Source organism: Salmo trutta, chromosome 28 (genome assembly GCF_901001165.1).
Source record: "Salmo trutta chromosome 28, fSalTru1.1, whole genome shotgun sequence".
In the NCBI taxonomy this organism is placed as follows: domain Eukaryota; kingdom Metazoa; phylum Chordata; class Actinopteri; order Salmoniformes; family Salmonidae; genus Salmo; species Salmo trutta.
This window is the reverse complement of record NC_042984.1, coordinates 14,327,522-14,348,524: the sequence shown is the minus strand read 5'-3', so window position 1 is coordinate 14,348,524 and position 21,003 is coordinate 14,327,522. Positions and strand designations below refer to the sequence as shown.

Genomic DNA, 21,003 nt, shown 5'->3' with positions numbered 1-21,003 from the left:
ACCTTATCTTGACAGAAAGAAAGACATTAGTACAGTTTTGGGGGGGATTTTAATGGGGAGAAGACATAAAAATGTCTGACTTCACAGTAGTTTACAATACTATTCACTGATAAAACTTCCAGTATAAACATTTGAGGATGCACATTTAAGTTTGATGGAAATAAGCCAAATTATATCCATTCATGAACTTTCAGTTAAAAAATAAATGTATAAAAAACGATAAAAGAAAAAGCAAAACCTTTCAGATGACAGATGAAAATAAGATGTTTCTATGCTGTTGTGTATTTGGCAGTTGAATGGGTTGTTGTCCATTCACACCAGCCTGTCATCGAGCAGTGGGCTGTTCTCTACAAGGCCCCATCGACTCAGAAGGTTCCAGAACAGTAGAGGCCCAGAGCTCCAACCAGGACTGCTCTCAGCACTCTGGGAGGCGGAGCCAACTACAGACTCCTCCTTCAGAGGAAGGTAGGCTTTGAACCGTCTGTGGAACAAAAGGAAAATTATTAATTACATACATTTTTTCCAAGGCTCACTTATAAAAATATGTAAATCTCAATGTGACTCTTCTGGTAAAATAAAAGATAAAAAGGTCATGAGAAAAGTGTTATCAATGGTACAATATGCTGCATACAGTTGCCCTGAGACAAGGCTATACAGTGTAGACAGACACCATAGGGGTCATGTCTCAAGCAAGCTGAAAAGGTTATACCTTGTAGTGATATGGAACTCTTTAGAGAGCTGTGACTAGAGTAGACCAATGTAGATTTGTGACTCACTTGTAAGTGTAGGCCATGGTTCCTGCAACCAGGGCAACGATCAGGACCACCATTGCCATGGCTATAGTGCCCGCTGAGGACAGACTGGAACCTGCCACCAAAAAACTAATGTAAAACAACTTAATATAACATCATATTACAATATATTAATTATATTATTACCTATAACAATAGGTGTTGGACTGATTGACCCAGGTTCAAGACGAGGCGAGGCAGATGTGCAGAGCAGACATCTTATAGTACATACCCACGGTCACGCTAACTTTGGCGCTGGTGACTGCCAGACTGACATCGTTGGTCATGGACACGTTGATACAGAAGATGCCGGAGTCATTGAAAAAGTGACGCAGTACCAGCTGGCACTCAGAAGAGGGGGCCACTGTGTTACACATGGTGTGGACGGGCATAAGACAGTCTGTATCGGACACCACCGTGCACACCTCTGTGGGAAGGCTGGGTGGAGAACAGACACAGGGTCAGAAACACTCAGGGAAACTCTAAGGACTGGATTCCTTTGCTATTTATTTTTAGATGTGATATGTTTTATGACTGCTGCAAGATGAATTGCCTCTCTGAGGACATTACAGTTTTCTGAATCTGAATTCCCTGACCCAGACTAATCCTGGACTAAAATGCAAGAATGATTTAAAATCCAGGATTAGGATTAATCTGAGGCACAGACGGCTGGTTTCACTTTAATCGGGGAGGACGGGCTCATAGTAATGGCTGGAACGGAGTGAATGGAATGGTATAAAACACATTAAGCACGAGGTTTCCATGTGTTTGATACCATTCCATTTACTCCAATCCAGCCATTATTATGAGCCATCCTCCCCTCAGCAGCATCCTGTGATCTGGGGCAATGAAACTGATCCTAGTGCCTAAGTGGTGGAATATAGGTCTACATACCTAGTGGATTTGTCTGTGGACCATGATTCTGCTTAGGGAAATAATAAATGGTGTGATTGTCTGAGACAGTCTCCCTTAATTGGGTCTGGAGAAGGAATACTCACCTCCCTTGGCAGGTGACAGTTAGATCCACTATGTTTCGTTCAACCTCAGATTCATCCATCTTGATCACAGCATTGTCCACTTGCACTATCTTCAAACTCTCAATGCCCTCTGAAGACAAAGACAGAAAGACGGGCCGTAAAATAATCCTGAACGTAAATCAAATAGGATGGAGATTTACATGTTACTCTTTAATTATTTCTTATTCTTATCTCTTGCTTTTTTTTAAAGGTATTTCCTTAAAACTGCATTGTTGGTTAAGGGCTTGTAAGTAAGCATTTCCCTGTAAGGTCTGCACCTGTTGTATTCGGAGCATGTGACAAATACAATTTGATTTGATTTATTTAGAGACAGTGGACTTACCAACGATGTCAATGCCAGTGCAGAAGGACCCATAGCGATAGATCACACAGTCATCATCCTTGGGTTTGTCATTGGCTTCACGCTTAACAACTATCCCCACGGGAGCTTGGCCTGTAGCAGTCTGTCCTGTATCAGGAGAAACAACAATGGATTCCAGTTACTAAATTGAAAATCCAACAATCTAAAGCACATTAGATGAACAGTTAATTTGCTTAATTAATCAGTTAAAATGAATATGTTACGTGTTTAGAACATACAGTACCTGCTGGCTCTACTTCCTCAGCAGCAGGGACAGTTGGCGTGTCAGGATTAACTTGAGAAGGTATCTTCGTGTCCCGAGCGGTGGAGGCTCCCTCCTCAGTCATGTCCTCTGTGTCAGGCTCAGCGGGAGCTGATGGGCCTACATTTATTGTAGCTTCCTGTGTGGCCACCATCACTGGTGCAGCTGACACATCAGCAGCAGGAGCTCTCACTGGAGGTAGAAACAGGACGATTAAATGTTCTATTTTCTTTGTCAATCCTGGCATAGCCTACATATTGAGTGAATCTCAAAAGTATTTTCCATGATTCCCCACATACTCTCTTCTTGAAGACACTAAGGATGCAAAGAATCCAAGTTAAAACTTTAGAAATTCACTTCTGGACTAAAGCGCTTCAAGATGAGAATGACCTGTTGTGCCGGCCGGGTTTGCAGGCCCGATGGTGACAGCATTACCAGTGGGGTTGACACCAGCTGGTGTGGCACATGCTTTATCAGGGATAACGGCCTGTACGACCACCTGGGGCTTGAAGCCACCAGCCACTATATAGGTGTGGGTGACAGTCAGCTCTCTGGAGATGAGCGCCCCGCTGCTGTCACCAAAGTCCCAGTTGTAGGTGATGTCGGCGTCACTCAGGTACTCGCTGGGGTCGTGGAGGCTGATGGTGAAGGCTATGGCTCTGTTCTGGACGAAGCTCAGGTCTGCCTCGTTGATGTCGTTCACTTGGGTCATTGAGACTGTGAAGGGGATTTTATCTAAAGATATAGAGATGGAGAAAAACCCTCAGACACGCATCTTATTTTTCAAGTCAGCTACTCATTCATTCATCCATTATTTCGTTCGTCCATTCATTCATCCATTTATGACACTAACCAGTGATGGAGAACTGTGTTGAGGCGTATCCCAGAGGGATGAACTTCTCATGGCTGCGGTAGTGGTAGATTACAATGTCCACGATGTAGGAACCCAGAGGGACATCGTCTGTCCCAATGGTGAGGGAGGAGGATGGGCCATCAGACACCTGCCAGTACTGACCTGTAAAGCAAAGAAAATTGCTTTTTACATGCTTATAACAGTGTTATTACAGGTTTATAACATCTTTAGCAGACATGAAGTAAAACATTAATTATGTAGGCCCTAATAGGTGAGAGTGCTCGCAGCTGCCCTTTACCCCATGTTTTCCATACAAACACATATGCAGGGGGCTTGTCACCGCCCTTCTTGAAGGGTGTTCCGTCAGGAAAGACACCATTCCAGTCCATGTTTTGTGCAGGATACACTGGCTCATGGCAATTTGTTCCTGGAGGAAAACAGGGCGAGTGTTGGTTTCTGCTTTGTCTTTAGACAGAGGAGTATGTATTATGAATTACACTATATATACAAAAGTATGTGGACACTCCTTCAAATTAGTGTATTCGGCTATTTCAGCCACACCCGTTGCTGACAGGTGTATAAAATCGAGCACACATCCACACAATCTCCATAGACAAACATTGGCAGTAGAATGGCTTGTCCTGAAGAGCTCAGTGACTTTCAACATGACACAGTCATAGGATGCCACCTTTCCAACAAGTCAGCCCGTCAAATTGCTGCCCTGCTAGATCTGCCCCGGTCAACTGTAAGTGACGTTATTGTGAAGTGGAAACATCTAGGAGAAACAACGGCTCAGCCGCGAAGTGGTACACCACGCAAGCTCACAGGACAGGACCGCAGAGTGCTGAAGCGCGTAGCACATAAAAACTGTCTGTCCTCGGTTGCAACACTCACTACCGAGTTCCAAACTGCCTCTGGAAGCAACGTCAGCACAATAGTTATTTGTCGGGAGCTTCATGAAATGGGTTTCCATGGCCAAGCAGCCGCACACAAGCTTAAGATCACCATGCGCAATGCCAAGCGTCGGCTGGAGTCTTGTAAAGCTTGCCACCATTGAACTCTGAAGCAATTGAAACGCGTTCTCTGGAGTGATGAATCATGCTTCACCATCTGGCAGTCCAATTGACGAATCTGGGTTTGGTGGATACCAGGAGAACGCTAACTGCCCGAATGCACAGTGCCAATTGTAGAGTTTGATGTAGGAGGAGTAATGGTCTGGGGCTGTTTTTCATGGTTCGAGCTAGCCCCCTTAGTTCCAGTGAAGGGAAATCCTAACGTTACAGCATGCAATGGCATTCTAGACAATATTGTGCTTCCAACTTTGTGGGAACAGTTTGATGAAGGGCCTTTCCTGTTTCAGCATGACATTGCCCCCGTGCATAAAGCGAGGTCCAAACAGAAATGGTTTGTCGAGATCAGTGTGGAAGAACTTGACTGGCCTGCACAGAGCCCTGACCTCAACTCCATCGAACACCTTTGGGATGAATTGAAACGCCGACTGTGAGCCAGGCCTAATCGCCCAACATCAGTGACCAACCTCACAAATGCTCTTCTGGCTGAATGGAAACAAGTCCCCGCAGCAATGTTCCAACATATAGTGGAAAGCCTTCCCAGAAGAGTGGAGGCTGTTACAGCAACAAAGGGGGAACAACTCCATATTAATGCCATGATTTTGGAATGAGATGTTTGACAAGCAGGTGTCCACATACTTTTGGTCATGTAGTGTATGTAGAAAAAGAGAACGTAGTATTTAACTTCAAAATGTAATGTTTGCAGACAGTAACATGGCACTGTAGTCTCCAAATGGAAAAAACAATACAAATACTGTAGTCTCGTGACAGACTTAATTAACAATAGCTGGCTAGAAACCAGCATTCATGCAATATTTGGTTCCGGGTGCCAAGATTACTGTATAATTGACAAAAGACCCTCATATGGCCAAAAGCTTGGGAATGAGGTTACCAGAACCCTGATCTTGTTCACCAGACATGGGATGAGGTTACCAAAACCCAGTCAGTTCTGGAGGAGGACTTACCATTGACGGTGCAGTTCTCAGCCCACACCACCTCTCCATTGGGCGTGACCTTCTGGTTGTGTGGGAACTGCAGCTCGATGGTAAAGGTCACATTGGCTCCAGTCAGGGTCGGTGCATCATTACCCACAATGAAGTTCACCTTGCCACCTGTTGGGAAGAATGTACACTTTGAAGTCAATATCATTAGTATACTATTTCACAGAGATACTTGACTTACTTTATATAAAGTGAGCAGAGGTCATCCAAAAATGTCCACACATTTCAGTGTTATTCCAACCTCATAGTGTGGAAATATATATAAAACACAGGAATATCTCATTTTGGACTGCATTGGGCCTTTAAACCCCTTTACTGTATGAGCAGCAGAGGTAATCCACAAATGTCCACAAATTTCACAGAGATATTCCTGTCACCATCAGTGTACACACATTGTATTGAGACAGAGGATAATTGTGCATACCTTTCCAAGAGTCTTTGTACCGAGGATCTTCATCTTTCCAGACTGGATACATTTTCGTATTCCATGATGGATATCGTGTGAAGCGACTTTTGGGCTCTGGAATATAATCATAGACATTACATATAAAGCAGAGCATGTATTCATTAGAGTTGAAAAGGAAGGAGCTGACCACACTTTCAGTTGCAACCTTAAAGAAGGGCACTGATAAGCACTGATTATTTTAATATGCAGTAGTAGTATGTTTTATTTTTAATCCTGAGTTGAGATTGAACGCCGGTCATCTATACATGGCACCCTAGCCAAAATCACAATACGGATATCCCAATTGGGGGAGACCGCAAGGTGCTTATCAAGAGTATGATTGTTACAATAGGCTACTGTATTGTGCAATGATCCCACCAACGGTACAAGTTTACTGTTAAATTAAGAATTAACAGCCGCTGACAGATACTCTCTATATTGTTTGGAATTAATGTAAACTGCTGATTGGTGAGAAATGACACTCTTGATTTTTAACAAATAATTTAAAGCTCATGCTACTTGACCTATGTTGAAGATATCCAATGCAGTAATGCATGCTCTTCCTAGAGGCCCTATGACTGCAATGATGCTTCCCCATAAAATCAAGGATGTCAACAGGTTTAATTTAGATTTGTGCAATGTTTGCAAAGCATTTGGCTATCAAAACGGACAATCTCCATTGAAAGGGTTTTAGTCCAGGACTAGGCTTAATCTGTGTCTGGGAAACTGACCCATGGTCATGCAAAGGGCACATAGTGCTGCACTGTGGAGCCTCTTTCATAAAGCATCTAAGACAAGACCAAATGCAGTGTTCCTCAATACACTGAAAGGTTTGAATAAAACAAGTGTTGCCTGAAATGCCAGATGTGCTGGTCCATTTTTAGCCCAGTGGGAATGTCTAACTTGATAATTTTCTTGTGCAATATGATCATTATCTGGCTAAAAATGGGCGCCTCAAGGAAAAAAAAATTTGTTTTCCTTGAGGCCCCCTCGCTGGACCATTTTCATCCTTGAGGCCCCCTCTCTGAACCATTTTTTTCCCTTGAGGCCCCCCCACACCGAACCATTTTTTTCCCTTGAGGCCCCCTCGCTGGACCATTTTTATCCTTGAGGCCCCCACATTGGGAAATCCTGGTGAGCCACAGCCTTAAATGAGGAATAAATCCCTTTTGTACATTTAAAAATACTTTCTTGAAAACATATAATGTAGATATTCCTGGATTATCTGGTATACATAATGATATCCAGAGTGGCTGTACTTACTTGCTGTAGCAGATGAAAAAAGTGCCAGCACCAACAGTGCAAGAGCTGTCCCTGTCCTCATGTCCTAAGTGTGAACGCTTCCTTTCCACCTTAAATATGAAACATCCCTTTTCTTCTCCTCCACTGCAGGTCGGAACAAACTCACAAAAGCATTGTGATTCCTGGCTTTATAAATGCTCTAATCTCTGACATAACAGCAGTAGTACTAGACCCCTCCTACCCCACTGAAACCTGTGATCCCACCTCCCCAAAGGCACTTGTGACCTATCTGGTTTTCCTAGAACAGTAAAGGAGGGCTCACTTATGTAAGGCACACAATGAAATGGAGATTCAAATGTATTTTACATGCACATTTTAGGTTGACCTTTGTAGACCATGTGTACAAGATTTCAGAAGATACCTGTGTAAGAAAGAAGTTTAACTTGTCTGGTGACACAGGGAGTGATATTATCTGGGGAATGACGTCCACCAATCCAGTTAAAAGTAAGACATGAATAAAAGAGAACACACCTGTTGTGATTATTTCCCTTTAGGCTGTGCAGTCTTGGGACTCTGTCTTCTGTCTTCAGTCTTGGGACTCTGTTTCTGTCTTCTTTATCTTAGTTTGTTTCCATACTGTAGCCTCATAAACTCACTATTACCTAGATATCCTCACGAGTGAACTTAGATTCATACTGTATTTGTTAATCTGATTACGGATTGGTGCAACAACTTGTGAAATCAGCAGTCTACCTTCCCAAGGCTTTGAGTTAATAAAGCTGCATACAAACATGGCCTCTTTCTTGCTTTCTTGAGTAAGGCAGCTCCAAAATGGAGGTGTTTCAGCCTAGCTCAGTGGTGGTGGGGCAGCCAGCAGAAAGTACAGAGCGTAGGGGTTGGTAATGTTCTCTAGTTGCGCCGTGATTGGCTCAGTGTTCTGGCACTCTTGGGGACACTACGTCACCGCAAAATATACAGGGACTGCTAGAAAGTTCAAACTCCCTTGGGTGCTGCCATAGATTTACATTAGAAGTGCCCATCCAAGAATGTTCAAGGTCATTGGCCACAGATAGAATTACATCAAATCATGTTATATATTTTTTATATTTTATCCCCTTTATTCTCCCAAATTTTGTGAAATCCAATTGGTAGTTACGATCTTCAATCAAATGTATTTATAAAGCCCTTCTTACATCAGCTGATGTCAAAGTGCTGTACAGAAACCCAGCCTAAAACCCCAAACAGCAAGCAATGCAGGTGAAGAAGCACGGTGGCTAGGAAAAACTCCCTAGAAAGGCCGGAACCTAGGAAGAAACCTCGAGAGTAACCAGGCTGTGAGGGGTGGTCAGTCCTCTTCTGGCTGTGCCGGGTGGAGATTATAACGGAACATGGCCAAGATGTTCAAATATGACCAGCAGGGTCAGATAATAATAATCAAAGTGGTTGTAGAGGATGCAAGACGTCAGCACCTCAGGAGTAAATGTCAGTTGGCTTATTAAATGTCAGTGTATCTCTACCACACCTGCTGTCTCTAGAGTTTAAAACTGCAGGTCTGGGACAAGGTAGAACTTCCGGTGAACAGGTCAGGGTTCCATAGAACAGTTGAAACTGGAGCAGCAGCACGACCAGGTGGACTGGGGACAGCAAGGAGTCATCAGGCCAGGTAGTCCTGAGGCATGGTCCTAGGGCTCAGGTCCTCCGAGGGAAATAGAGAAAGAGAGAGAGAGAGAAAGAGAGAGAGAAAAAGAGAGAAAAAGAGAGAGATACTAAAATTCACACAGGACACCGGATAAGACAGGAGAAATACTCCAGATATAACAGACTGACCCTAGCCCCCCGACACATAAACTATTGCAGCATAAATACTGGTGACTGAGACAGGAGGGGTCGGGAGACACTGTGGCCCCGTCCGACGATACCCCCGGACAGGGCCAAACAGGCAGGATATAACCCCACCCAGTTTGCCAAAGCACAGCCCACACACCACTAGAGGGATATCTTCAACCACCAACTTACTATCCTGAGACAAGGCCGAGTATAACCCGAAAACCAATCGCATCAATGTGTAGGAGGAAACACCGTCCAACTGATGACCGAAGTTAGCTTGCAGGCCCCTGGCCCGCCACAAGGAGTCGCTAGAGCACAATGAGACAAGGAAATCTTCCCGGCCAAACCCTTCCCTAACCACGCAGAGACAATTGTGCGCCGCCCCTTGGGGCTCCCGGTCACAGCCAATTGTGACACAGCATGGGATAGAATCCAAGACAGTAGTGGCGCCTCAGCACTTCAATGCAGTGCCTTAGACAGCTGCGCCAAAATCACGCAATATCTACTATAGCTTTGATTGGACTGATCATGTCAACATCATACCTTCAAAATCTTAGCTAGCAAGCTAGACAAGCAGTCATCTTCATGAATCATGTTGACAATCTACTGGCAAATCCTTTTCAATCTTTGTGATATGAAGAGAAATTATAGATAAAACGTATATCAGTGCTCATCGGCCATTGGACATTACACAACAAGTTGGAAATCACAAATTCAACATGAGCGGTTTGGAAGGAATCAGTGGCTAACTGCAAGAGTTGCAAAGTAATCATTATTTTGCTTCCCCTGCTATTCGGTGGAGGGTGTGTGGTCCCAGTCTGGGTTTAAGGGTCTCTTTTCCAAGCTTAAAAGGATAAACATTCACATGTAACACCATGGGCCAGAAAAGGTTGAATACATTGGTCATGCTGTCAATCCGGCGTGACTTCTGCTGCGTTCAAAACAACTGGAAACTCAGAACTGGGAAATCTCATATTTCAGTGAGTTCAAGACAACTGGGAACTCGGAAAAGAACGAGTTCCAACTAGGAAAATACGTTTTGAGCGGTCATCCAATTCGAAATTCCAAGTCAGGAACTCAGACCTCTTTCTAGAGCTCCGACCTCACGTCATGATTCAACATTGTTTTTTTCTGAGCTCTCAGTTGTCTTGAAAGCGCCATACATCCAGAGAACGCCAGACTTTGATGACAAAGTTTCATGACAAAATTTGCAAGCAAGGACCGCCGCGCCACCTTCCTGTTCAATTGAGCACAGCACAACTGTGAGTCTAAAAATGTCTTGTATACTGGTGCATAAATTATGTAATATGCCAGGGAGATATGTGTACTGTAGCTAAGAAAGTAATAATAAGTGTATGTTGTGTAGTAAACTGTTAGTAGCCCATGTGCCTCACCATAATAATTTGGTCCCTTTCCCCTTCATAACTTAGCCTACTGACTTGGTGGTGCACATGTTCAGTTGAAGTCGGAAGTTTACATACACTTAAGTTGGAGTCATTAAAACTTGTTTTTCAACCACTCCACACATTTCTTGTTAACAAACTATAGTTTTGGCAAATCGGTGAGGACATTTACTTCGTGCATGACACAAGTCATTTTTCCAACAATTGTTTATTGATAGATTATTTCACTTATAATTCACTATATCACAATTCCAGTGGGTCAGAAGTTTACATACACTAAGTTGACTGTGCCTTTAAACAGGTTGGAAAATTCCAGAAAATTATGTAATGTCTTTAGAAGCTTCTGATAGGCTAATTGACATCATTTGAGTCAATTGGAGGTGTACCTGTGGATGTATTTCAAGGCCTACCTTCAAACAAAGTGCCTCTTTGCTTGACATCATGGGAAAATCCAAAGAAATCAGCCAAGACCTCAGAAAAACAATTGTAGACCTCCACAAGTCTGGTTCATCCTTGGGAGCAATTTCCAAACGTCTGAAGGTACCACGTTCATCTGTGCAAACAATAGTACGCAAGTATAAACACCATGGGACCATGCAGCCGTCATACCGCTCAGGAAGGAGACGCGTTTGGTCTCCTAGAGATGAACGTACTTTGGTGCGAAAAGTAAACATCAATCCCAGAACAACAGCAAAGGACCTTGTGAAGCTGATGGAAGAAACAGGAAAAAAAGTAGCTATATCTACAGTAAAATGAGTCCTATATCGACATAACCTGAAAGGCCACTCGGCAAGGAAGAAGCCACTGCTCGAAAAACGGCATAAAAAAACCCAGACTATGGTTTGCAACTGCACATGGGGACAAAGATCATACTTTTTGGAGAAATGTCCTCTGGTCTGATGAAACAAAAATAGAACTGTTTGGCCATAATGACCATCGTTATGTTTGGAGGAAAAAGGGGGAGGCTTGCAAGCCGAAGAACACCATCCCAACCGTGAAGCATGGGGGTGGCAGCATCATGTTGTGGGGGTGCTTTGCTGCAAGAGGGACTGGTGCACTTCACAAAATAAATGGCATCATGAGGAAGAAAAAGTATGTGGATATATTGAAGCAACATCTCAAGACATCAGTCAGGAAGTTAAAGCTTGGTCGTAAATGGGTCTTCCAAATGGACAATGACCCAAAGCATGCTTTCAAGTTGTGGCAAAATGGCTTAAGGACAACAAAGTCAAGGTATTGGACAGGCCATCACAAAGCCCTGACCTCAATCCTATGGAAAATTTGTGGGCAGAACTGAAAAAGAGTGTGCGAGCAAGGAGGCCTACAAACCTGACTCAGTTATACCAGCTCTGTCAGGATAAATGGGCCAAAATTCACCCAACTTATTGTGGGAAGCTTGTGGAAGGCTACCCGAAAAGTTTGACCCAAGTTAAACAATTTAAAGGCAATGCTACCAAATACTAATTGAGTGTATGTAAACTTCTGACCCACTGGGAATGTGATGAAAGAAATAAAATCTGAAATAAATAATTATCTCTACTAGTATTCTGACATTTCACATTCTTAAAATAAAGTGGTGATCCTAACTGACCTAAGACAGGGAATTTTTACTTGGATTAAATGTCAGGAATTATAAAAAACTGAGTTTAAATGTATTTGGCTAAGGTGTATGTAAACTTCCGACTTCAACTGTAGCTTAAAGCCTGTTTTAGAGAAATGTCATCATCGAATATTGTAAGAGCTTTCATTGTTTGCTTATATTCCCCCTTTATTTATCCTACAATTCTGACTTGGTGTACAGGGAGAATACAGTAATAACAGACCATGTTCTGAATTCTGTTGCTGTACATTTAAAAAATGCTGAACAAACAGTTATATTGACTACGTCCATCTTAACTTGCTCATTACTGTCTTTATCGAAATTACGGATTGCCTCTTATCCGCTCATCGTTCCCTTATGCCATAGTTTGTACATCTCAATTGTCAGTAGAAACCACATTTGTTTAAGCAAGTCAGCCATGTATTCAGCGCATGTGACAAATAAAGTTTGATTTGATTTGATATCTGCTATGTTTTTTTTAAGGCAGTAAATGAGGCTGAATGAACTGTTTCGCTGCCAGACAAGGCTTCGCTGTTAGTCAGGTGTAGTGGTGGTAAGGATTAATGCCATGGTGGTGAAAAGAAGGCTCTGCTGTTGAGACAGCTTTATGCAGGTCCTAACAGTTTGTGGTCACTGTTTGTCACTGTTATAGTGCAATGTATGTGTTGTTTAGCTTTCCATGCATGCATCAACAATAAAACAATTGGGGAGTTTGCCCCACCAAGATTTACATGCTAAAATCGCCACTAAATATCTACTATGGTATGTACAGTAGATGTACTTCTTATAGGGTACTGTAAGAAGTCTAGTGAAACTGCTGGAGTGTTGAGAATGTTACTAGCTTTTATTAAAATTGGGTAATTACCAGTGATGTATATAAACCCTGGATTTGTCATGCTATGTATTGGCTATTGAGAGGCTTTGAAAACACCGCTCTGCCATATTGGTACTCCCCAGTAGAAGCATTCCTCCATAGGAATGAATGGAATTCTACAGTATTTCAATTAAATGTTTCAAAGATAAAATGACATGTATTTAAGTATTCTGTAGTGGGGACATAGACTTCAGTAATCTCAAAAAAAATATACTTCAGGGAAATAATGGTTTTGTATCTTTAGCTCACATAATATAATTTAAAAGTATGCATTAAGGTGTCTGTAATATGATAAACGTGTCACAAACAAATGTAGTCATTAATATATGCATTTCTATTGCTTCCAAAATACTTTTTACAATGGTGAGGGATGCCTTATTAGTCATCTAGTGTAGCCTATATATAAATCATTGGCGATTACAGTGTCACATGTGAAAACTTGTGCTAATAAGTGAATAGCCATTTTAAAATACCACCTGACCCATTGCATTTAGGCCAATCTGGACTCAATATGTCCCAAAGTAGTCCTAATGATTCTGGGATTTACCCTCAAATAGTTGCAGCTCTATTCTAATGAGGCTATTCAGTATTAAAATATTCTGATAATCTGAGCAAAAATGATCAAATCTTGCCCGAATAAACAGTGAATAAAATACCACAATACTCTTGATGCATAAATTCAACAATCTGAGGTATAATAACTGGAATACAGAGGAAGTTGTACTGATTAGTGAAGCGTTTCTGTGTCAACAGAACAATAGGTCACACAATGCTGTTAAGAGAGACTGCTTACAGGCAGGAAAAATGGCAGGAATGTAAAGTTAATAAGGATTACTGGGGTGCTTGTGACTCCTAAATTCATCCATCTTTGTCCTCTCCTCCCGCTAGAACCATAAAAGTCAGTGTAAAAAAAAAAGTGTACTCATATTTTATGGTCAAATTTTGAGACTGTTTAAACAATGTCACCATTCAGAGCAAAGATATATAATTACTCTCTCCTAACTTTCAATTTAATATTCCTAACTTAACACTTACATCTAAGAAAAACTACACAGTGTAAATAAATGCTTATGTCTTTTTTAGAAAATAAATGCATTCTTTAATAGCTCAATGCGATTCAAAATAATGTAAGCAAATGCTTCTGTCATCTATGTCCAAGTAAACATGTGAATCTCTCTTCAGTTATCACTCTCGCTGTGAGGAGAGGTGTTGGAGGCAGTTCGTGAATCGGCGCGGGGTGTCCCACTCTGAGCCAAAGTGCTGAGTATCTCATTGTCAGACGACAGCGCAGCCAGATGTGCGGCCAATTCGCTCTGCTTTGCCTCAACAAGGTCCTCCCGAACAGACAGCATTATCTCTGCGACGAGTCTTTTGGATGAGTCTATATTAATGATAGACTCCTTGTCTGAGCTGTCCACCGCTCTTAATAAATAAAAAAAATACATTTAATTTGTGCAGCGCTTTTCATAACAGAGTTCTCAAAGCTCTACAAAAATAAAAACATTTAGAATCAAGGCTGTTCAAATATCAACAGTGGGCTAGGTGTTAAAAAGCTTTTCAGATTAGGACTATGAGAAAGACAGTCTTACCTTGGCCTCTGGGACTCTGGAGTTGAGAAGTCTCCCTCGGATGATGATGGACTGGTCGATCGCATTGTCTCAGTTGGGAAATGAAAAGCATCCCTGTAAACTGTGTAAATGTGCATCTTGTTGGGGGGCTGCTCTGGAACCTTCCTAAGGCGTAGCACTGGGCGCCATGGCAGCCTCACCTTTGGCTTTCCCTCTGGAGGAGTAGGGACGAGGCCAGAGACATTGAAGACTGATTTGGAAGAGGTCAGGAGGGATTTGGACAGACTGTCTTCTTCATCTGTGGAGGAAATCCTTTGGGCCTCTTCGTCAATAGGGATATCAGATCCACTGGAGGTAAACTCCAATGAGCTCATGGCATAAAGTGAGGATGATGCAGAGACATCATTTTGCAACTGGGTCAGTTTCAATTCTGTGCCATATGAAACTTCCTTTGAGGTTGAAGTAGGCACACCAATTACGGAGAGAGAGTCAAGGCTTCTCCTGAGGTGAGTAGCATTTTCAATGTCTTCAGGATTCTTCAAAGCATCAGGGTAGGATGACAGACATCTTGTGACAGGCATGCAATTGACTGGGGATGCTGGTTTTGAAGTAATTACCTTCTGAAGATCAAGGTCTTCCTGTGAGGATATTGCACCAGCGCTCCGTCTGAGGAAACCATCCTCATCCAGTAGGTCATCACAGACAGTGTCCATGAGGCCTGACGCAATATATTTTATCTTCAGGGATGACTTCCAGATCCCTGGATATCCCTCAAAAGCTTCAGTTGAGTAAGATGCTACATCATCTAGGTCAGGCTGGAGTCCAGCCACATCAGGAACAAATGGTGTGTTGCTTGCCATGAGAGAGGTTCCCATAGCACCCAAAATATTGCTGACAGCATTGATGGCAGTCTGGCTTGCCCTGGGGGAAATCGCCCTGTTGGGAGAATCTTGTCTAATCATATTGATTATTATAGTCTTGACCTGCTCCAGAACTTTGATGAGTAGGTCTTTGGCAGTAGACTGTAGTTTGGGGGTAAGTGAAATGACATCTACATTGGCATTCATGGTCTCACTGGCTTTCCCGGTCAACTGACAGGCCTGGTCTTTACTGAGTTTTCTGGATACACTTTTCAACATATCCTCAATAATGTCTTTCTCCGAGCAGTCCTCGCTTTTGAGGTTCACCGATCCAAATTGAGGCAAAGAGACAGAACGTCTTACCTCATTCCTCACAGATTGGGCCAGGATTTCTTTGAAAGGTTCTGTGCTCATTTGGTCCAGAACTCCATCCACAAGGGTGACATAAAGGTTAGGGAAAGAGGTGCTTCTGGTGGCCTGGTGAGCTTTCCTTCTAGGGGATGAGTCAAAGACATAACTTACTCTTTTTTCATCAGTATTCTTCTCATCTGGAGATATGAGCGCTGTGTCTTGGATCAAAATTGGCTTTACCTCATGGTCTTCAATCTTTACTGCAGGGACCTGTGATTTGGTGTGGCGTTCATCAGATCCAGACAGGCTGCTCTGAATTGGTCCAGGAACAACAACATTTGATGGACCTTCTTCAGGATCATCATGTAGTAGGGCTAGTGGCTGGTCGTCTAAAATCATTTCACTACACATATCGATGGCATCTTCCACTAAATCATCAGCGATCAACTCAACTTTTGCAGAGGCCATTGATTTCGCTGGGTGCTCGCCTGTTGCCTCAGAGAGCATTCCTTCCATATCTGCTCTGGAAGTAGTACAAGAACATGGAACACTGGCCATCACAGTTGTCTCCATGTCACCCAGAAGACTTCTCACAGCATTGATGGCTGTTCGGCTTACCTTTGGAGATAGAATCAGAATACTTTATCGCCATGAAACAAATGCAGTGGGGTAAAGTACTTAAGTAAAAATACTTTAAAGTACTACTTCAGTAGTTTATTTGGGTATCTGTACTTTACTATTTATGTATTTTTGACAACTTTTACTTTTACTTCACTACATTCCTCGTGAAAATAAAGTACTTTTTACTCCATACATTTTCCCTGTTCCCCAAAAGTACTCATTACACTTTGAATGCTTAGCAGGACAGGCAAATAGTCCAATTCACACACTTATCAAGAGAACATCCCTGGTAGACTCACTAAATACACATGCTTCATTTGTAAATGATGTCTGAGTGTTGAAGTGTGCTCCTGGCTATCTGTAAATTAAAATTACAAAAATATTGTGGTGTCTGGTTTGCTTAATATAAGGAATTTGAAATGATTTATACTTTTACTTTTGATTCTTAGATATATTTAAAACCAAATACTTTTAGACTTTTACTTAAGTAGTATCTTACTGGGTGACTCATTTTTACTTGAGTCATTTTCTATTAATCTATCTTTACTTTTACTCAAATATGACAATTGGGTCCTTTTTCCACCACAAAACAAATGATACTAGGAATTTATCTTTGTGTTGCAAATAGAAGCATCCCCATCAACAATCACATCAACAATCAATCAGATCACCATCAACACAGATAAAACATCAACACAAATACATTAAGAACACCTGCTCTTTCTATGACATATACAGACTAGGTGAATCCAGGTGAAAGCTATGATCCCTTATTGATGTCACCTGTTAATTCCACTTCAAATCAGTGTAGATGAAGGGGAGGAGACAGGTTAAAGAAGAATTTTTAAGCACTGGGACCATTGTGTGTGCCATTTAGATGGTGAATGGGCAAGACAAAACATTTAATTGCCTTTGAACGGGGTATAGTAGTAGGTGCCAGGCACACCGTTTTGTGTCAAGAACTGCAACGCTCTTAGGTTTTTCGCGCTCAACAGTTCCAAGAATAGTCCACAACCCAATGGACATCCAGCCAACTTGACACAACTGTGGGAAGCATTGGAGTCAACATGGGCCAGCATCCCTGTGGAACGCTTTCGACACCCCTCAATATTAGATTAGGAAGGTGTTCCTAATGTTTAGTATACTCAATGTACATGACCTCCCTTGTAGGAAAAGTGTCATGGCATCACACAGCACATATAAATGTTGCATACAACATTACACAGTACATACAACATATTAATATATTGGCTTACTTTTGGGGATAGACATCTCTTGGGAGAACCCTTCTTGATCTTGACAACAAAATTTGTCTTGACCTCCTGGAAAACTTTCTGTATCAGTTGTGCTGCAGCAGATTCTAGTCTGTAGATCTCTTCTTCATCTGTAGGCTCTTCAGCCACGGTGCTAGAGCTTGTTCCTCCGCACTGTCGGGATACTTCCTTCAGCATATCCTGTAGCATTTTCCTCTCAAAGTAATTATCAATTTGAAGGTTCAACAATCCACATTCAGGCATAGAAAGGGTGCGTCTCACCTCATTCTTCACTGATCGGGCCAGTCTGTCTTTGAAGGGTTCTGTGCTGAAGTGGTCCATAACTGCATCCACAACAAGTCCATACAGGTTGGGAAGAGAAGCGCATCTGGTGGCTGCGTTTTCTTTCTTCACCTTGTGCAAGAGAGTAGGCTTTGAAACAACTTCTTCAGTATTGACTGAGGGGACAGAAAGGGCGTTGTCTGTTTCACTGGTGTTACCATTCTCTACTCTTTCTTCTTTGCATTCCACAGTGGTTGTGGTATCCGTCTCCTGGGACGAGGTTGATGCAGCTGCAGAGGCCTCTGAGCTGCTTGTCTTACTGTTGTTTTCTGCAACCTCTGAAGTGTCAGATGAAAACACCATTCCATAACCGGGAGAGTAGGATAAAGATGAGATCACTGGCTCCGAGGGAAGTATTTCCAGAGTCAGGGAAGGAGCTTTTTCTACAAAAGAGATTTGTATGTCACTTCTGATAGCCCTTGAGTTGCTTGGTTGTTCATCTCTTTCACCCTGAAGCTCAGGAAAAGCCAGCTCGAATAGGAGGCTGTCATATGCAGTGCTAATAAGGTCACAGGCGACACCTTCTAGTTTTGAACAGAAATCTGGGCGGTTCACGTTGTCTGCCTTTTTTAATGCAGTCATTGCAGGTGGCTGACTGTTTGATATGCCTGAGGTGCCTTCTTCAGCATCACAGTTTAATGCAAGCTCTTCAATGTTTTCCTCATTTAATAAGTGTCTAATGTCTTCCAAAACATTGCTTACCACATCAATGGCTGTTTGGCTGGCCTTTGCAGAGACAACTCTGAATTGGGTAGGGGAGTCTTCTCGGATCATAACGATAACCTGCTCCTGAACTTCCTCCAGAACGTCAGTGATCAACGTTGTCACATAGGTGTTTATGTCTTCTCCGTTGGCCATCCACTCCTCTGGTTCTGGATCATCTGCTGGAGCATTGGGTTTGATTGTGTTTCCCCCACGGAGTCTGCAGGCAGGTTCATTGCTAGGATTGGCCGCTCGAGAGACGCACTTCAACACATCGTAAGCGATTCTGGCACTCAGAGCCCTTTGTGCCGCTGGTGTAGACCCTGGAATCGTCAGTTTGACCTCATCCCTGATTGACTCCGCCAGCTGCTTCCTGACAAGCTTGGAGCCTAAGTGGTCGAGGATGACAGATTTCAGCTGAGCTCTGTCTGGGATGCTTTGTCCCTCGATGGCTTTGAAAATCCTCAAAACAGGATCTTGGAAACCCTTCAGCGGTGCCAGACCATCCAGGCATGGTCTCCTCTGGAGTGGTGCAAGGCTTGGTCTCCTCTGTAGCATGGCTGGCTTTTCCTTAGATTTCTCTATTAATAACACACACAAAATATTAAAAATGGATTTAATTTAGCATTCACTGGCTATGAACATACTCTGAAAGATATTTCGTAATGAAATGATGGTTCTTTAGTAAGGAAATGTACTTACCTGACAGAGAAACTGTTTTCTTTACAGTTTTGGAGTGAGCAGGTTTGAGAGCAGGCTGAGCAGATGCTATAATACATTAAAAAAAATACAAAATACGCGATGATATACAGCACAACACATTCAACTGCTCCTTGTAGGTTGCATTTGGCATAGTCATTTAAACATTGCTTAACTGTGTGATGAATTCAAATGAAATCTTACCTGGTTTTTCAAATATTTCTTCCAGCAGCTTATTTGGTTTGATAGAGGCCTCTCTCAACTTCTCAAACTCCTGGAGGTTTTTCAATTTCTCTTCCATTATCCTCAACTGAATAGCCTGTTTTTGTTCCATAATGCACATTTTCTGTGAAGAACATAGAGTCCAAAAATAGCAACTTAGCACCCACAAAAGTTGAGGTAAAATGATTTCTTCATTTTCATGATTTATTCAAACTTGAAAATAATTGTGGGTAGTTTTGTGAAGTATAATGAAAGTGTGACATTTGTACCTTTCTGATGCGCTTTTCTTTGGCCTCTTTCATATACTTGGCCTTGTTCACATCGTGCCTCACATCCTTTTCAATGAGTTTCAGCCTGGATCGCTCCTTAGAAACCCAATCCTCTTTAAACTCTCTCTCTTGGTCATACAATGCAGTTTGCAGGCCATATTTCTGTACCCCGTCCCTATCAATACATTAAACAGATGAGTCATGACATTGCCAACACAGAGTAGGCCTATATAACTCTACTTTATTACCTCATGCACTTCTTGCCTACCTGGAACCAATGGTTGACTGCAGATGCTTCAGGTTCTGTGCTCCTTTATTCAGTAAGTACTCCATCATATCTTCCAGGGTAACATCCTTAGGTATATGGCCTTCCTCTTGCAACTGAACCATTCTCAGTATCTGTTCCTTCTTAAATAGGATAAATACAATTTTTGTACATTTTAAACACTTATCTACCTAATAAAATACATGTTACAGTAACATTGTTTTTAGAGTGATGAGTGATCATTTCACATTTTTTCGTGAAAATAACATGTGTGATCTTCACAGAAGTTCACATTTAAGTACACAGTCATACTGTCCACATACCAACTTTTTGCTGTAAGTTTTATGATGGTCAGTCTTGACCGTATCCAGGTAATGTTTGTATGTGTTATACTCCTTTAATGAGCATACAACCTTGAGAAGAGAGAGAATCAAAATGTTTCCTGCTATAATACTCCTGGAGTTAACTATCGGTAAAGCTTAGTCTTCCACTACACTGTTCAGAAACAACAATATTAACTTCAAACTTACGTTGTCCTCTTTAGTGATGAAGTTTCGCTTCTTTAACTTCTCATGCATTTCCTTCTGATGGTAGTATTCATTGAGGTTTGGGTCATGCAAACTGTTGTACGTCGGCCTCATAATGTGACAGTTTGGGTCACTGAGGTTGAAATCAGATGTAGGCTGATACAACTGAAGGAACAAGGATATAAACAAATAAAAATAAACATTCTACTGCACCCTTCTACTGGACCCTTCTTCTATTCTACTGCACCCTTCTACTGGACCCTTCTTCTATTCTACTGGACCCTTCTTCCATTCTACTGCACCATTCTACAGGACCCTTCTTCCATTCTACTGCACCATTCTACTGGACCCTTCTTCCATTCTACTGCACCATTCTACTGGACCCTTCTTCTATTCTACTGGACCCTTCTTCCATTCTACTGCACCATTCTACTGGACCCTTCTTCTATTCTACAGCGCCATTCTACTGGACCCTTCTTCCATGCTACTGCACCATTCTACTGGACCCTTCTTCCATTCTACTGCACCATTCTACGGGACCCTTCTTCTAATCTACTGCACCATTCTACTGGACCCTTC

At 42.2% G+C, this 21,003-nt stretch overlaps 2 protein-coding genes across 4 annotated transcripts in view; both read right to left on the bottom strand.

The window, feature by feature from the left end:
* Positions 1-30: 30 nt before the first annotated feature.
* LOC115165564 (melanocyte protein PMEL-like) lies at positions 31-7,842 on the bottom strand. 3 transcript variants are annotated; one of them, XM_029718762.1, is made up of 12 exons: positions 7,573-7,842; positions 5,779-5,874; positions 5,319-5,465; positions 3,582-3,710; positions 3,284-3,445; positions 2,821-3,165; positions 2,413-2,622; positions 2,151-2,276; positions 1,790-1,898; positions 1,024-1,229; positions 777-867; positions 31-481 (listed from the first exon to the last, which is right to left on the bottom strand). In XM_029718762.1, exons 2-12 carry the CDS (start codon positions 5,828-5,830, stop codon positions 313-315), a joined length of 1,746 nt encoding a protein of 581 aa, XP_029574622.1. In that variant the 5' UTR covers positions 5,831-5,874; positions 7,573-7,842; the 3' UTR covers positions 31-312. The 3 variants fall into 3 exon arrangements, 2 of the variants coding, with proteins under 2 accessions (XP_029574622.1, XP_029574621.1); XM_029718761.1 differs by lacking the exon at positions 7,573-7,842 and adding an exon at positions 7,063-7,279; XR_003870200.1 differs by lacking the exon at positions 7,573-7,842 and adding an exon at positions 7,063-7,279 and having other exon boundaries at positions 343-481; positions 777-881.
* A 4,852-nt stretch (positions 7,843-12,694) lies between these two features.
* LOC115165560 (uncharacterized) overlaps positions 12,695-21,003 on the bottom strand; it is a 21,324-nt gene continuing 13,015 nt past the window's right edge. Inside the window, exons 3-11 of the mRNA XM_029718756.1 lie at positions 20,428-20,589; positions 20,221-20,310; positions 19,901-20,040; positions 19,633-19,807; positions 19,346-19,487; positions 19,145-19,210; positions 17,402-19,023; positions 14,335-16,142; positions 12,695-14,167 (exon numbers count right to left, since the gene is read on the bottom strand). Coding sequence (XP_029574616.1) covers positions 13,924-14,167; positions 14,335-16,142; positions 17,402-19,023; positions 19,145-19,210; positions 19,346-19,487; positions 19,633-19,807; positions 19,901-20,040; positions 20,221-20,310; positions 20,428-20,589 — 4,449 coding nt within the window. The 3' untranslated portion in view covers positions 12,695-13,923. The remainder of the gene's footprint in view (positions 14,168-14,334; positions 16,143-17,401; positions 19,024-19,144; positions 19,211-19,345; positions 19,488-19,632; positions 19,808-19,900; positions 20,041-20,220; positions 20,311-20,427; positions 20,590-21,003) is intronic.